Source organism: Equus caballus, chromosome 7, assembly GCF_041296265.1.
Source record: "Equus caballus isolate H_3958 breed thoroughbred chromosome 7, TB-T2T, whole genome shotgun sequence".
Taxonomy (NCBI): domain Eukaryota; kingdom Metazoa; phylum Chordata; class Mammalia; order Perissodactyla; family Equidae; genus Equus; species Equus caballus.
Genome location: NC_091690.1, coordinates 7,488,850 through 7,507,391, shown reverse-complemented (window position 1 = coordinate 7,507,391; position 18,542 = coordinate 7,488,850). Strand labels below are relative to the sequence as shown.

Sequence of the window (18,542 nt, the reverse complement as noted above, 5' to 3'; positions counted from 1 at the left end):
AAAGGAAAGCCCGTAAGCCTATCAGTGGGCTTCTCAGACAAAACCCTACAGGCAAGAAGAGAATGGCATGACATATTTAAAGTTCTAAAAGGAAAAAAACCTACAGCCAAGAATACTCTATCCATCAAGGTTGTCATTCAGATTGGAAAGAGAGATAAAGAGCTTCCCAGACAAGCAAAAATTAAAAGAGTTTATCACCAAGAAACTAGTTCTACAAGAAATGCTAAAGGGACCTATTTAAGTGGGAAAGTGATGACTACAAAAAGGGATAAAAAAATTGTCAAAAAAACAGGCAATAAAATCACTTGTAAAGGTAAAAATATAGTAAAGGTAGCAGACCAACCACCTGTGAAGATAATGTGAAGGTTAAAAGACAGAAGTACTAAAATTACCTATTTCAATGATAAGTGGGTAATGGATAGACATATACAAGAGATTAGATATGATTTCAAAAACATAAAATGTGGGAGGAGGGGAGTGAAAAAGTAGAGCTTTTAGAAAGAGGTCAAGCTAAAGAGTCTATCAACTCGATACAGACTGTTATATACATAGAATATTATATAGGATCCTCATGGTAATCACAAATCAGAAACCTATAATAAGTAAGCAAATAAGTAAGACAAAAGAAATCAAACATATTACTAAAGAAAGCAATCAGACCACAAGGGAAGAGCAAGAGACAAAAAGGAACAGAGAAGACTTACTAAACACCCAGGAAAAAAAAGAAACAAAATGGCAATAAATATATATTTATCAATGGCTACTTTAAATGTCAATGGACTAAAGGCTCCAATCAACAGGCATAGGGTGGCCAGGTGGATAAAAAAAACAAGACTCATATACATGCTGCATACGAGAGACAAACTTCAGACCTAAAGACACTCACAAACCGAAAATGAAAGGATGGAGAAAGATATTCAATGCAAATGGCAAAGAAAGAAAGCGGGGTAGCAATACTTACATCAGACAAAATAGACTTTAAAACAAAAACTTTAACAAGAGATGAAGAAGGGCACTACGTAATGATAAAGGGAACAATCCAACAAGAAAATATAACAGTTGTAAATATCTATGCATCCAACATAGGAGGACCTAAATATATAAAGCAATTATTAACAGACATAAAAAGAGAAATACACAGTAACACAATAATAGTAGGGGACTTTAACACTCCACCTACACCAATGGATAGATCATCCAAAAAGAAAATCAAAAAGGAAACACTGGCCTTAAATGACACATTTGACCAGATGGACTTAGAGGATATATGTAGAACATTCCCTCCAAAAACCACAGAATACACATCCTTTTCAAATGTACATGGAACATTCTTCAGGACTGATCACATATTAGGGCACAAAACAAGTCTCAATAAATTTAAGAAGATTGAAATAATACCATGCATCTTTTCTGACCACAAAGGTATGAAACTAGAAATCAACTACAGGAAGAAAATCAGAAAAGCCACAAAAATGTGGAGAGTAAACAAAATGCTACTGAACAATGATTGGGTCAATGAAGAAATCAAAGGAGAAATCAAAAAATTCCTGGAGATGAATGAAAATGAAAATATGACATGCCAAAATCTATGGGATACAGCAAAAGCAGTTCTAAGAGGGAAGTTTATAGCAATTCAGGCCTACCTCAACAAAGAAGAAAAATCCCAAATAAACAATGCAACAGCCCATCGAAAGGTATTGGAAAAAGAAAAACAAACAAAACCCAAAATCAGCAGAAGGAAGGAAATAATAAAAATCAGAGCATAAATAAACGAAACAGAGACTAAACAACAATAGAAAAAATTAGTGAAACCAAGAGCTTGTTGTTTGAAAAGTTACACAAAATTGACAAACCCTTAGCTAGACTCACCAAGAAAAAAAGAGACAAGGCTCAAATAAAGTCAGAAATGAAAGAGGAGAGATTACAACAGACACCTCAGAAATACAAACGATAATAAGAGAATACTATGAAAACCTACACGCCAACACATTGGACAATCTAGAAGAAATGGATAAATTCTTAGAAATATACAACCTTCCAAAACTGGACCAAGAAGAAGTAGAGAATTTGAATAGACCAATCACCAGTAAGGAGATCGAAACAGCAATCAAAAACCTCTCCAAAAATAAAAGTCCAGGACCAGATGGCTTCCCTGGTGAATTCTACCAAACATTCAAATAACACTTAATACCTATCCTTCTCAAACTCTTCCAAAAAATTGAAGAGGAGGGGAGGCTTCCTAATTCATTCCACAAAGCCAACGTTAACCTGATACGAAAACCAGACAAGGACAACACAAAAAAAGAAAATTACAAGCCAATATCACTGATGACCATCGATGCAAAAATCCTCAACAAATACTAGCAAATCAAATACAAAAACATATTAAAAAGAGATCATACATCATGATCAAGTGGGTTTCATTCCAGGGATACAGGGATGGTTCAACAGCCACAAATCTATCAACGTGATACACCACATTAACAAAATGAAGAATAAAAATCACATGATCATCTCAATAGATGCAGAGAAAGTATTTGACAAGATACAGCATCCATTTATGATAAAAACCCTAAATAAAATGAGTATAGAAGGAAAATACCTCAACATTATAACGGCCATATATGACAAACCCACAGCAAATATCTTTCTCAACAGAGAAAAACTGAAAGCTATCCCTCTAAGAACAGGAACCAGACAAGGATCCCCACTGTCACCACTCTTATTTAACATAGTATTGGAAGTCCTAGCCAGAGCAATCAGGCTAGGAAAAGAAATAAAAGGGATCCATATTGGAAAAGAAGAAGTGAAACTGTCACTCTTTGCAGACGACATGACTTTATATATAGAAAACCCTAAAGAATCCACTAAAAAACTTTTAGAGATAATAAATGAATACAGTCAAGCTGTAGGATACAAAATCAACATACAAAAATTGGTTGTGTTTCTATATACTAACAACAAAGTAGCAGAAAGAGAAATTAAGAATACAACCCCATTTACAATTACAACAAAAAGAATAACATACCTAGGAATACACTTAACTAAAGAGGTGAAAGATCTGTACACCAAAACCTATAAAACATTGTTGAAAGAAATTGAAGAAGATGCAAAGAAATGGAAAGATAGTCCATGCTCTTGGATTGGAGGCATTAACATAGTTAAAATGTCCATACTTCCTAAAGCAATCTATAGATTCAATGCAATCCCTATCAACGTTCCAACAACATTTTTTACAGAAATAGAACAAAGAATCCTAAAATTTACCTGGAACAACAAAAGACCCCGAATAGCCAAAGAATTCCTGAGAAAAAAGAACAAAGCTGGAGGTATCACATTCCCTGATTTCGAAATATACTACAAAGCTACAGTAGCCAAAACAGCATGGTACTGGCACAAAAACAGGCACACAGATCAATGGAACAGAACTGAGAGCTCAGAAATAAACCCACACATTTATGGACAGCTAATATTTGACAAGGGAGCCAAGAGCATACAATGGAGAAAGGAGAGTCTCTTCAATAAATGGTGTTGGGAAAACTGGACAGCCACATGCAAAAGAATGAAAGTAGACCATTATCTTACACCATGCACAAAAATCAACTCAAAATGGATTAAAGACTTGAATGTAAGACCCGAAACCATGAAACTGCTAGAAGAAAACATAGGCATAAGTATGCTGTTTAACATCAGTCTTAGCAGCATATTTGCAATTACTGTGTCTGATGGGCAAGGGAAACAAAAGAAAAATGAACAAATGGGACTACATAAAACTAAGAAGCTCTGCACAGGAAAGGAAACCATCAACAAAACAAAAAGACAACCTAAGAATTTGGAGAAGATATTTGCAAACCTTATATCAGATAAGGGGTTAATATCCAAAATATACAAAGAACTCATACGTCTCAACAGCAAAAAAACCAACAACCCAATTAAAAAATGGGCAAAAGATCTGAACAGAGATTTCTCCAAAGCAGATACACAGATGGCCAACAGGCATATGAAAAGATGTTCAACATCATTAGCTATCAGGGAAATGCAAATCAAAACTACAATGAGATATCACCTCACTCCGGTCAGAAGGGCTATAATTAAGAAGACAGAAAACAACAAGTGTTGGGCAGGATGTAGAGAGAAGGGAACCCTTGTTCACTGCTGGTGGGAGTGCAAACTGGTGCAGCCACTATGGAAAGCAATATGGAGTATACACAGAAAATTAAGAATATATCTACCATATAAGCCAGCTCTTCCCTTGCTGGGTATTTATCCAAAGAACTTGAAAACACAAATGCATAAAGACACATGCACCCCTATGTTCACTGCAGCATTATTCACAATAGCCAAGACTTGGAAGCAACCTAGGTGCCCATCAAGGGACGAATTGATAAAGATGTGGTATTTATACACAATGGAATACTACTCAGCCATAAGAAATGATGAAATCCGGCCATTTGTGACACAACATGGATGGACCTTGAGGGTATTATGCTAAGTGAAATAAGTCAGAGGGAGAAAGCCCAATATCGTATCATCTTACTCATAAGTATCAGATAAAAACAATGACAAACAAACACATAGGAACAGAGATTGGATTGGTGGTTACCATAGGGGAAAGGGGGAAAGAGGAGGGCAAAGGGGGTGATTAGGCTCACATGTGTGGTGATAGACAATAATTAGTTTTTGGGTGGTGAACAGGATGTAACCTACACAGAATTCAAAATATATTATGATGTACATCTGAAAGCTATATAATGTTATAATCCAATGTTACTGCAATAAAAAAAAAAATGACCTAGGCTCAAAAGTCACAAAATGTTACTTCTTGGTAGTAATGGTCTCACCTAGACTTAAAAGGAGAGAACACGGACTCCACCTCTCAGTGGAGAAGTGTGAACATCATATTGTAAGAAGTGGAAGGGGAATGTGTATATTTGCATATGGGTATATTTGTAATGGGTATATTGGAAAATATAATCTGCCATGTTTGTCATTGTATTTCAAAATTTTGCTATTCTTTTCTGGCTGATTTGTAAAATATTTACATTTACAGATCCACTTGTCTTGAAATACAGATTCACATTCTACATTTGCAGTGCGGTTCTGTTTACCATTTATGGTATTATTCTCAACTATTCAATTGCCTTTTAGTCTACTCAAAATATTAGATAACATTCAGATGGTACTCTCGTTTCTGCTCTGTGCTAGTGAGATCTCTTTTGTTGTTCACTTTCCTTATAAGGAGATATGGTCATAAGCTTAGTTCTATATCAATTTATGGTTAGTGCCAATGGTTTTGGCAAACGTTCAAGTAAGGGGAAGCAATCAAATTGGGAGATTGGTGACAAGGAAATCTGAGGCAGTGGTTGTAGATGGACATCTTGGAATGGGCCTGGAGCACCAAGATTTTATTCCACCAAATGCACACCAAAAGGGACCCACTAGAGAAGAGGGTCTCAATAACCTAGTGACAAGATGACTTATCTTGTGGCTCTCAGTGAGCTTCTTTTCCCAGCAAACTCTAGTACTTGTTCAGCGAGCTTATAAACAAATATGGTAAGAATCTAGGCTAAAGATGGAGTGAACAATATGGACTTTTTTTGACAAACCTGACCTGGCTACCTCCATTACTGAATGCCTAACCTGACAATAGCAAAGACCAATGCAAACTTTTCAATGTGATACCATACCTGGGAGGGAGTAGCTGGTCTCCTAGCAGTAAATTGACTACATTAATCATTGCCATTATGAAGTTGACAATGATTTGTCCTCAGAAGAAAAGATACTTAGTCTGCTTAGTCTGGATGCAGATTTATTTTCTCTGTCTGCCATGCTTTTGCCCAGCACCAACTTCCTCGGAACTAAATGCCTTATTGACTGCCATGGTATCCCATGCAACACTGCATTTGAAGAAGGAAATCATTTTACAGCTAAAGTGAGACAATAGGGAGTGTCCATTGGATTCACAGGTTCTACCATGTGCCCCATCACCCAGAAGAAGCTGGTATTATTATTATTATAGAATAGTGAACTTATATTGAAGGCTCAGTTATGACGTTGCCCAGGGGACTATATCTTATAAGGTTGATCTTCTTCTCTATAGAATATAATACATCCTCTGAGACAGCTTCCAATATATAATGCTCCTTCCCTCACAGACATACATGGATCTATAACTCAAGGTGTAGAACTGAGAGTGGCTTCACTCACTATTCTATCTAATGACCTATTTGCAAAATGTTTGTTCCCATCTCCCATTTGTGCTTTGCTGGTCTACAGGTATTAATAACCAAAAGATAGACAATTTCATTAGGGGACATAACAGTAGTCTTACCAAAGTGGAAGTCAAAACTGCCATCAGATCATCCTGAGGTCTTGGTATTACTGAATTAAAAGGTAAGAAGGGGAAATACTGACTCAATAAGTGATTTATTCTGATTATCAAAGGGAAATGGGAGTGGCTGCCACATCACAAAAGCAAGAAAGAATATATTTAGAACCTAAGAGACCTTCTGGAATTGCCTCCTTTAACTGCTATATCTAACGATGAAAGATTATGAAAGACCACGCAGCAATACAATACAGGCAGGAATTCCATGTATTCACATCTCTCAGTAACAAAGATTTGGATAATCTAAAAAAGCAAACAACCCCAACCAGCTGAGGTGCTGAATGAGGATAAAGAAAACATAGAATGAGTGCTAGAAGAAAGAATTATACATTCCAATCAAAGGCTTTGTAATAAACCGTGGAAATTAAGATTATAATAGCTACCCATATTTTCTTTCTTGCTCTGCCATGTCTATATTTTCTTTACTCATTCATCTCTGAATGAAACTTTGCAATTATATAGTCTCATATACAATGAACCTTTGACAACCTTTATGTTTTAATTTTCATATATATTATATATACACACATTACAAACTCTGCAAGAAAATGTTGTAATTTTTGCTTTAGTCATATGTATTTTAAAGAAATTAAGAGGGAAAATAGTCTCTTATTTTTACCCAGATATTTTCCATTCTTAATCTTCATCCTGAATGTCCAAGTGTCTTTTGGTATCATTTCTCTTTAGCCTTTAGAATTTCCTTTAGCATATCTTGTACTGGGTGTCTGTTGGCAACATATTCTCTTAATTGTCCTTCATCTAAAAATGTCTTTCTTTCACCATGATCCTTGAAGATGTTTTTATGGAAGACATATATTGTTTTGACCTTTTGTTTTCTTTAAGCACTTTAAAGATGTTGCTCTACTGTTTTCTATATCCATAATATCAGTTAGGAAATGTATGACCTTTAGAATTATGGTTCCCTTATAGGTAATGTATCAATTTTCTCTAGCTGTTTTTAAATTTTCTCTTCATCTTTGGTTTTCAGAAGTTTAATTATGATGTGCTTAAACATGGTTTTCTTTGTATTTATCCTGTTTTGTGTTTGCTGAGCATCTTGAACCTGTAAATTTATGTTGTTGGTCAAATTTGGCAAGGTTTTGGCTACAGTTCTTTCTCTGCCTAATTTTTTCTACTTCTTCTGGGACTCCAATTATCTGTATATTAGACCTTTTGATATTGTCCCACATGTCCCTTGGGCTCTGTTAATACTTTTTCAATCTCTTTTCTCTCTTTTTCATATTGGACAATTTCTATTGATTTATCTTCAAGTTTCTGATGTTTTTCTCTGTAAATTCATTGTCATTATGCTCAGCCAGTGAATCTTTTTGTTTTAGGTATTGTATTTTTCCTAAAATTTCCATTTGTATCTTTTTTTATGTATTTGATTCCTCTACTGAGTTCTACTATCTTTTCATTGATTACAGTATTTTTCTTTACTGCATTTAACAGTTATGTTAGCTGCTTTAAAGTTATTGTCTGATAATTCCAACATTTGTGTCATCTGGAATTCAGCCTCTCTTTATTATCTTTTCATTTGAGAATAGGCCCCATTTTCTTAGTACTTTTTATGTCAAGTAACTATGAATTGTGTCTTTGGCATTATAAATATTGTCTTAGAGTCTCTGGATTCTGTTTTATTGCTCTTCAAAGTGTTGATGCTTTTGTTTACCATGAAATTAACTTGGTTTGAAACAAACAGAAAATTTTGTCTTCCTTATCCTGGGTAAGAACTCAAATCTTGTTTTAGTTCTTTTATCTAGAAGACTAGGATATTCCATTTTTGGTTCTTTTTATCTGAGCCACATGCATTCTACCTTTATGTTATTCATATCAAATTAGGGCTTAGTCAGAGATTGTCTGAGTTTATATACAGAGTCTAGAGTTCCCCTCTCAGATTCTCTTTTTTGGAATTCCTGCCTCATTCTCTAGCTGCTTTGTCCTCCCTCCTCTTGGTTCCTCAGGCCCGAGGGATAGCGGGCTTTCTATATGAGTTTTTGCCACCCTGCACTGCACCACAATTTTGGTCTGTCCAGAGGTCAAAGCCACCAAAAATGGGAAACTCACTCTGTCTTGATCACTTCCTAGACATTTTTGACTCTGCATGCTTCTGTTCACTCTCTTGACTCCTCAAGTACTTGTTTCTTTATTTTGTCTATTTTATAGCCAGTATCTGTAGAAAGGCCAGTCTGTTGGGAGTTTACTTCTCCATTCTAGAAGTGGAACTCTCCAAACTAAAGTAATCAAAAAATTAAATTTTGGGACAGAAATAATTAATTATAAAGTTTATGCATGCTTGATCTTTCCAAGGATTATGTTGTTGGCACATGTGTTTTAAGAGAAGGAGAAGTATCCCTCTACTTGTCTATTCATAACTCACCACATTACTATCTCAAGAGAAGTTTCCTTATTCTTTTTATTTTTTTTAAGTTGGGCACTTGAGCTAACATCTGCTGCCAATCTTATGGTTTTTTCTTCTTCTTCTCAAAGTCTCCCTCCCCACCCCCCCAGTACATAGCTGTATATTCCAATTGTAGGTCCTTCTAGAGGTTCTGCTATGTGGGATGCCGCCGCAGCATGGCTTGATGAGTGGTGCCATGTCTGGGCTCAGGATCCGAACCAGTAAAACCCTGGGCTGCTGAAGTAGCACGCGTGAACTTAACCATTCAGCCATGGGGCTGGCCCCTAGAAGTTTCCTTATTCTGATTCAGATTATCTAATAAACAGCCTCTGACAAACTGACAGACAACAAACCTATAGATCCCAATCCCAAACCTATAGAAGCCACTCAAATTGTGGTTCACCAACCAGTGCCTGTACATGGACTATGTGTTGCCTGTCTATGATGAGATGAGAATAGAATTGAGAATATGTGTTTAGAAACTTTCATGCAACTTTTACAGAGTAATTGTACATCTGTTAAATATTTTTTAAAAAGTGGCCTTGTATTTACATGCCTTTGGTTTTTCTTAAACTTCATTTTTCTAGTAATTAACTTTGCTTATTTTTAAAAAAGCATTGCTTGGTAATGGTTTGGAAATTAAAAACAAAAACACTGCTTCTTCCCGTAGTAATTTGAGAAACACTAGCCTAGATTTCAAATAAGAAAACATCTTGGAAAGATCTCAAGTTAACCATTTAACAGGAGAGATGAGCCTAGACTGTAATTTGATTATAGCAATAGTTCCTGAATGGCCTGGGATAGGCTAAAATGTTCTTTTAAAAGATGAGAAAACTGATTGCAGAAAGTCCTAATCAAGTTGATTTCTCTTGGGTATACGACATAGCAGCCACTATGTCGGAGAAGAATTCAGTACTAATTTAACTTTCAGCTGAGATTATTCTTTGCTAGTTGTTCACTCTGAGAAGTTACTGTTTTAGTATTTAGAAGTAAAGCATTAAAACTCAGAGGAAGAAGAAATAATAATAGCAACAGACCCATTTACTAAGAACCTACTGTGTAATCAACTCTGTGTAGAGAAAAACAGCTCTTTATGTGGAATATATTTTTATTCCCATTTTAAGAGATGAGAAAACTGAGTATCGGAGAAGCTACTTAATCAAAATCATACAGCAAGTAAGTGACAGAACCAGGATTCCAATTCAGATTTGTCTAGTTCCAAAGTCTCTACACTTACATTACTGATCTTTACTAATCACCAAATAGATCCATACACAAATTATTACATCATCAGGCAGACAGTTTCAAGTGCTCTATTAATGCAGTGCTAGAAATGAAGGGTAACAGAAAGTACCTGGGTCTCCCATTCAAGGATTCATCAGTCTTCATCAAACTTAACTGGGAAAAATCTATGTCAAAGTATCCGACGACAGTCACTCAGCATTTTGGAAGGCAGGTAGGGATGGAGCAAATTTTTTTATGAATCACTGTAGATGTGTATGCTTGTTATGTGTTTCTGACTCCCTATCCTCTTTGCCTATCAGAGGAGTACAGTTAAGGTCTCTTTAAAAATGATAGAAATAAAAACCACTGTTTGCCGTCCTGTCCTTACCGAGCTGGAGAAGGGAAGAGAAAGGCTAAGCCTTTTGTGCTTAAACACATACTCATTCATTTTAATAAGTACTCTAGCTTATGCTGAACACAACTAAGCTGGGCTGTTCTTCTGTGGAATGTACTTGCAAGTCAATATTTCACTGGCCCTATACCTTAAGATTTTCTTAAAAACATCAGTTGTTTGTATAAATTAAATCTAGTTTAAATCAACATAATTCTACTTATCCCAGCAAGAAAGTTTTCAAAAAAATGATTACTTGTCTAATTTTTCCCAGAAATAATCTTTGCATAATTTTACACCCCATACTTGATGTGCTTGGGATTCAGTCTTAATCAGAAAAATTCCTTTATGGCATCCTTTCTATGTCCTTCCTGTATCCTCTGTAACAGAAAATTACCAGCAGAAGCATTTCCTCTTCACCCAGTTCCTGTTCTCTTATCACAAGTCTATCCCTCTCCCCTCCCTTCCTGCCCTGCAGGAGAATTTGAGAAGGCGAGGAAAGATTGCTAAAAGTTTGCCCTCTATCCAACACCACTGCATCCAGTAGTCTATGTCTCTAATTCTTTTTGCATGTTTTTCAGTTCCCTCCCCATTTCCTCTTTGCGTGGACGATGGATTAACGCCAAATTGTTTTTCCCCTACAGACACTTCCAGACCACACAGACTTCAAACCAAGTCATAGTAGGCCTGAAAGTTTCAGCTTCTTTTCTAGCGCCCTTTCTACAATGCTGGGCCAGGGGTGGAAAGGAAATAAAAATGATGAGCATTAATTTTTTTTCTACCTGTCCTACACTTTCCCCATTACCCTTCCCATACCAATCACTTCTTGTCTGCCACCCTTCCTCTATCTTCCCCTCCTACAGCTACCATTTATTGAAGTTGTGTTAGAAACTGTTTATATACATTAGTTCATTCCATCCCAAAACCCTTATGAAGTAGGTAGCAATACTAATAGCTAACATTTGAGGGCTTACTATGTGTCAAGCATTGTTTTAAGCATTTTATATGTATTAACTCATCTAATCTGTGAAGCTATTATTCTTCTCCCTGTTTTACAGAGAAGGAAGCTGATGTTCAATGCCTGCATTACACTGCGAGTAACTGGCAGAGGGAGGATCTGAATCCATGTCTAACTGGCTCCAAAGCAGCCCTGAATCATTATTTAATTAATAATTATTTCATCATTATTTTCAGCCCCTAATCTGGTGACACTTTGCCATCTCATCTCTCGTATCCTCATCCTTTATGTGCCCCTAAGTTCTCTTCCTCCCTGCCTGACCCCCACGTCCCTCTGCCCCTTCATCCTACTGTTCGCCCACATTCTTTTATTACTCTGTCTTCTCACCTTCCTGGACCCCCACATTCCAGTCTCCATCATCTCCATCCCTCAGATCCTCGTCTCTTTCTTCTGTTATTCCTCTCTCTTAGACCTAAAATTTCCTCTCCTTCCACGCGGTCCTCGTTCCTCCCTTCCTCTCACCCCAAGAGCCGTCACCTCCCGTCCCAGCGCCCAGCGCGTCGGGCAGGCCCGGAGGGGCACCGCGCCGGGGTCCTCCCGCTCCCCGGCAGCCCCCGGGCGCGGTGCAGGCTGGGGGAACATGGCCGCTTCCGGTCTCCCTCCCGGGCCGGTCCCGGCCTGACCGCGGCTCCTGCCCGGCGCACTCCGCCCTCCGCTCCTCCCGCCCCGCAGCCTCGGAGGTCGCTTCTGCCTTTCCCTGCTGCCCCCGCCGCGCCATGGAGAAGAGCTCGAGCTGCGAGAGTCTTGGCTCCCAGCCGGCGGCAGCACGGCCGCCCAGCGTGGACTCCCTGTCCAGGTAACCCGGACACCTAGGGCTCCGCCCAGCGTCCGAAGGAGATGGAGAGGGGCCGGGGTCCCGCTGGGTGGTGCCCCAACTCGCGGACTCTGGTTCCAAAGGCTATGCCGGAATTCCTTCCCTTGGACTTGGGAACCACTTCTTCCTCCCTCTCCGGGGGGCTTAGAGGCTGGGAAAAGGAAGGTTAAAACTCACTGCTGCTTTGTCGGCCCCTCTACCTTTCGTATTCCGGTATCATTTTATCTCCGGTTGAGGTAGCCCCAGTTCATTACTTTCTCTTATATCTCATTCCTTCTGAAATCATTTTTTGGACAGCCCTTCCCCCACTCTCCCCCTCCCCCATTTCCTCCCTGCCATCCTCTCTTTATCACTCTTTCCAAAACCATCCTCTAGTCTTTCTTCCATCCACCCTTATGTCTTTGGTTTTTGGGTTCTTGCCCACCGTGTCTTCTCTTTCTTATCATTTCACTTCCATAAAGGAAATCATTTACGATTTTCCCTACACTCTGATTCTCCGCCACCACCAACTTTGCTTAAAAATGTATATAAAAATGCCCACTGTGCGTCTGTTTTCTAGATCCTTCAGCTGAAAGTTATTATCTAGGAATCTCAGTGCTCCTTATCCCCGAGTGAATATAAGTGGTAGTTTTCTTCCTTCTTGAGCTACCGGTTCTCCAGGTTATTTCTCTTCTACCAGATGGAATTTTTTTTCCTGGAAATTTGAGGAGGACTTTCGTATGCAGCTTTGCAGAGAGCTGTTGTAAATATTAATTAGACATGTTTTAGATGCAGTTTTTTTCTTTAGTTTGAAAACAGTGATTTAAAATTTTATTAAGAAATAGTAGAAGACCTGTATTTGTTTTATAGCCACAATGAAATCAGGTTCTTTTCTATTGAAAAACAGTCTCATTAGAGAGTTGTTAGATCCTAAACCGCTGTGCGAAACACACAATTTTAATTTTTTCCCCTGAATAAAAGTTGCTCTGTCTCTTTTAATTCATTCTGGACTCCGCCTAAATGTGGGTGATACTGTCATTTTTTCCTGTTGCCGTTCAGGACGTCATTGGGAAACCGTTAGCTGATCCCATCATTCTAAATTAGATTCTTTTCCTATATGCACTCATAGCAACCTGTCCACCCCTTTTTCACGGTCGTTAACAAGCACAGTGTAATTGCTGGTTTGTCTTCTCTACTAGGCTATAAGCTACTTGAGGACAAGGACTGTATCTTACTCATTGTCATATCCTGAGCATTTAACAGAGACCCTGCATGTCAGAGGTGCACAATAACCTTGTTTTGAATTTGTAGATTGAAGTATCCAGGAGAGAAGAATTTTTCTTTGCGTTTGATTATGTATATTGTACATTTGTCTCAAGTATTGTTTGAATTCTGTGTTTACGGTTCTGAAATTTAGAAAGCTGAGGATTTATTTAGCTGTAAAATCATTCAGAAAACACGTTGGAAAGTTATAATTTTATGGGAAAGTTGCAGATGCCAACTATGGTTCAGAGTAGAATGTAAAGAAAACAAACAATAATCACATCCAAGTGTGAGGATTCAGAACCACAGGAGGCAGCACAGTCTGTTAGAAAGAAGAAAGTACTTGAAGTCAGGAGGCTCAGGCTCTCAAGACCCTGGCTGAGCTAGCTATTTGGCCTGTATCATTTAACCTTTCTAGTCTGCAGTTTTCTCGTCTTTTAAAATAAGGGGGTTGACCTAGAAAATCCGTAAGGCACCTTGGAGCTCTAAAATTCTACCATGCTTTATCTTAATGGCAATACTTACTAAGTTGAATGCATTCTTATCAATTACTAAGATATTCCCTTGACAAATAACCTTTGCTATGGATTTTTGAAATCACACGAAATAAATGTCTGTTATCATTACAAATTAATGTACCTCATTGTGCCACTTGAGCACATTTATTTTCTAAAAAGAAGAATGCTCAGCAACTTTAAAGTTTATATATGTATTTTAACTTATTGATAAAAATTATGTTATTGACATGAATTTGAAAAAATTAAGAACTCCTTGAATTTTGACTACAGTGTGTTAGCTTCTTCTCTGGACAAAAATCTAAGTATGATTCTCTACTTTCCACAGGAGAATGCCAGCTTTCATTCCTTTACTCCGGAAGGTAGAAAAGTAACATTTATTGAATGTCTACGGTAGAATTTACTGTGCTAAATTCTTTCATAGCTTTTATTTCATAAATTATTACACCTGTTTGTGACACTTTCTTTAATTAACAGTGTATAATAGCTGTGTTGTAGACTCTTGTTAGCTTAAATCGAAACTTAGTCTAGGCTAACTATCACAGGTGAGTCTAATACACAAGCCAGGTGTAATACACAACGATGGTTATAAAAGGCTAAGTAGCTATCTAGATTTTTTAAGCTTCTACTTTTTTTATCCCATGATAAAGCAAAACACTGATGTTTGAACTATATTTTCTCAACCTTTTGCAGAAATATCCCCCTTAAATTGTAGTTTATGTTTATGATTTCTGTTTTATACAATTAGGAAATTATCAGTTTTTATTTAGGAAATTGCCTTGTGAATTTGTTTTGACAAAACAATGCTGCTGCAAAATAATACTTAATAATACTATTCGGTGTGTTACAGATTGTCTTTTACACACTAGATTGACAAATTTCTGCTGAGTTTAGCTCCAAGGAAAATTATTTATGCAAAAAATTGTGTTGGCTTCCTATTTGTTTGAAAATGGAAACTATGTATTTGCATCTTTCTTTTCAGTTTAGAAAAAAGACTTCAGTCAGATTTATAACTGAAGTTTGTAGTATACTCATCTCTAATTTCTTCAAGTACTTCTATGAATTCAGGTTAAATACTGTGTTTAAATGTGTTAATTTTTAAGATGTTTTACACTCCTGGGAAGTAGGAAAAACGTAAATCTGAAAAATAATACACTACCTCATCTGATTGCCCCCTTTTTTGGAAAATGACACACTCCACTGAAGTTGGATGACTGGCTCTTCTGGGATCTGTAGTTCACACTAAACAGATGTTGAGTCTTGATATATGTATATATCTGTAGTCAACTCAAAGTTGCTGTTGCTTCTAGCTTTGCCTTCTAGGTCATCATAGGCCTGATGCCTTTAGTCATAAAAGAGCAATTTTATTCTTTGTGTGATGTCCAGACAGCAGTTTCCTAACCAGCTATAGTTGTCATCTTGCATCTTTATGAAAAGTAATTTTCTTTGGTGAGTCCTACTTGTTACTGCCCTACTTCACTGGGGTAGTAGGTGCTGTTCAGCACCTCCTGTGTATCCTGCTGCTGTTCATTCTTCGCACATGTCCAGCCCCACAGAGAAAGAGTTCTGAAAAAATTCACTTCAGCACACTGATAATATGGCTGTATTCCTTAATTTTATTCTTGTTGGTCTTGCTCTGATTCTTGATATAAGTATGACTTATCTGGGATATAGATAAAACAATACTGTAGGCTAGATATGATAGCTAGGGTAGGCCTGAGCCTCAGAATTGTGTAAGTTATGCAGCAGAATTTGACACTATATTGGTAATATTCTGCCTTCTTAGTCTAGTTTTCAGGTTTTCAGTTTGTGCACTGTTATAAAATGTACTGCTTGAGTGGGTTTTTTTGATTTCTTTTTATGCATAAGCAAATACTAATATATCTAGTGCCTGATAGGTGCCCACTGAATGTTTGAATAAGGAAATTTTGCCCGAATGTTCACCCCTTGTCTTATTTGTTGTTTCCACTCAAAGGATTAAAAAGGGTTTTCTTCTGTTGCATTTGGCCTATAAAGTAACAATTTAACATGTCAAGAGGCTTCATACAAAAAAACATCAAGTTCAAGCTGAAGTGCCCAGTCCTATATATCTTCACAATATTTTGTTCCCTTAGCGTTCCATCTGCCACTCTTTATTACTTTGGTCTGTTTCTAACTTATCTTGTCATTTTATTTTATGTGTATTTCCTTCATTCTTTATACATCCTCATGTGCTGGTTATTCTGGGCACCACTTGTTTGTCTCAGATTATTTTGGTTTATCAGTTGATTTCTAGTCTATAAGCTCATTAGCATTTATGAGCATCTCACATTTACATTTACCTTAGATAAGAAAAATCAAAGGGGAGGTACACATAATATATTCAAAAAAGTAGTCTCCAACTAATTACATTTTTAAATTGCATGTCTTCCTGAATATTGTCATCATTTGAAAACAGCAAATCCTGGATTTCTGCATGAATTTTGATAGTACTTAGAGCCTGAAGAGGTAGAAGAGTTTCTAAGATTTCTAAAACACATTTAATTGCAAGGTCTCATCTCTAGTTTCATCCTCAAGGTCACTTAGAGGTGACATGTTGATAGGAAATGTGCTTTTGGTTTGTTTTTCCAGTAGTGATGATGGATTTGTGTCTAATCACACATTCTTCCCCATTCCTCTTGTTAGTCTTGGCGTGTCTTCTGAAGCAACTGGCCAGGATTAGTGGTAGAAACTATAGCTACAGAACAAAGTGAAGCTAACAGGTTGAACCTCCAACCTTGGCCTTATTATTGGCACCTTGCATCAGATATTGAACGTGTCGGTAGTCTAAAAATTACTTTGGATTTCATTATTCCAGGAACCTAGAAGAACTTTAAAGTTCTGTTAGATAAGATCCATTATTGTGAACTAATCAGTGATTATTGTGTAAAGTTTTCTGAAAGAACGTTTAAAGAGAATAATTACTAATCAAAAGTATGCTAGTTAATACAAGTTAATTCTAAACCATATGCTATCGTCAGTAGTCTTCTATTAATGTAGATCAGTAGTTCCCAGAGGGGTGGAGCCAACAGTTTGTGTTTTAGCAAGTCCTCCAGGTGATCCTGATGCATGCTGAAGTTTGAGAACCACTGCCTTAGGTCTTTTACTAATTGTTGCCTGGTAACTTCATCAATATTAGTCGAAATGGACTAAGTTAAGGCCTAGGTTAGAGCTGCTATAAGCCTATTACTTGAAAGCATTTTTGTAAAAATATTGGCTGAAGTAGGAGAGGGTAAAAAATCGTCTCTTGTAGTTTTATTATATCTGATTTTTAGGAAATTTCCTGAGGTCTTTTCTTTCTTAGGCATGAGTAGCACAAATCAAGAATACACGTTTTAGGCTTTTTCTTAAAAATAAATTCTTTAAGATTTTATTTTTTTTTTTTGCTTTTTCTCCCCAAAGCCCCCCTGGTACATAGTTGTATATTCTTCGTTGTGGGTCCTTCTAGTTGTGGCATGTGGGACGCTGCCTCAGCGTGGTTGGATGAGCAGTGCCATGTCCGCGCCCAGGATTCGAACCAACGAAACACTGGGCCGCCTGCAGCGGAGCGCGCGAACTTAACCACTCGGCCACGGGGCCAGCCCCTTAAAAATAAATTCTTGATGAGATACATTAGTGGTAACCTGCTTTTTAAAAAAGTATTATAGAGAAGTAATTCCAGGGGGCTGTCACCTGAACCAGTAAATCCTGGATTATGCCCAAGGGAAGGAAATAGCCCAGATGCAAATGTCCAGAAAGCAGTAAGTTTATTTTGGAAAGCTGCCAGGTTAATGCTATTGTATTCAGAATCTCTGGGGCCAGGCCAAAGGTTGTAAGTAATTCAGGACTTGACCAGTAGGAATTCTCTAGATTTTAGTATAGAATATTTTCTCTTTTTAAGGAAATTAGTTTTGAATAGGTAAAGCCCTTGCTGTCTTTGTACCTACTGTATGATTTAGTTAAATCAGTGGATAGGATTAAAAACTGTTGGGAGGTGATAGGCAAGGAGAGGGAGTGATTTGATAAGCCTGCTTTCCACAGGAAGTCAGGTTAAAAATAGAACTATAAAAAAAGAAAAGATTGGTACAAGGTTATTAAAATTAAAGGGACTTGAGAAGATGCCCTCTTAATGAAGATAATAACCTCAGTTCCCTTTCCTGTAGCTTTATTACACAGAACTAATGGTGCTTATTCCTCTTAATGTGTTTCTATATATGTACCAATGTTGTCGTCACTACAGACCACTAATGAGCAAGCTTCATAATTCTTCCTCTCCCCAAGTACATAGTACCCATGACTAATTGCTGATGAATTTTCCTTCTTTCAGACTCTTACTAGATGTGTTTCACTCATGAGCTCTTTAAATACTTTTTAGCCTAGATTAAATAAGGGAAGATGCTATGTTTTTAATGTAATAAAAATTAACTTTTAAAATGTGTTTTCATCTATATGCTTCAAAAAACCTAAATTCTGATACTTGGAAAACTCTTCTTTCATCTTTAAGTTACAGCTTTAGGTTTAGTAGAGTATAACAGAAAATCCAAACTAACTA

The 18,542-nt window shown here is 37.2% G+C and overlaps 1 protein-coding gene and 1 long non-coding RNA gene across 20 annotated transcripts in view; one reads left to right on the top strand and one right to left on the bottom strand.

Annotated features, from left to right (window-relative positions):
- Window positions 1–11,887, bottom strand: part of LOC111774446 (uncharacterized) — a 127,961-nt gene extending 116,074 nt beyond the window's left edge. For all 4 annotated transcript variants that reach the window (XR_011440415.1, XR_002809440.2, XR_011440417.1 and 1 more), the window contains exon 1: window positions 11,750–11,887. This is a non-coding gene — a long non-coding RNA (uncharacterized lncRNA). The remainder of the gene's footprint in view (window positions 1–11,749) is intronic.
- Window positions 11,883–18,542, top strand: part of MTMR2 (myotubularin related protein 2) — a 102,147-nt gene continuing 95,487 nt past the window's right edge. For 2 of the 16 annotated variants that reach the window (XM_023646429.2, XM_023646430.2), the window contains exon 1: window positions 11,964–12,218. In XM_023646429.2, coding sequence (XP_023502197.1) covers window positions 12,139–12,218 — 80 coding nt within the window. In that variant the 5' untranslated portion in view covers window positions 11,964–12,138. The other 14 variants (XM_023646432.2, XM_070272670.1, XM_070272667.1 and 11 more) reach the window with 12 other exon arrangements.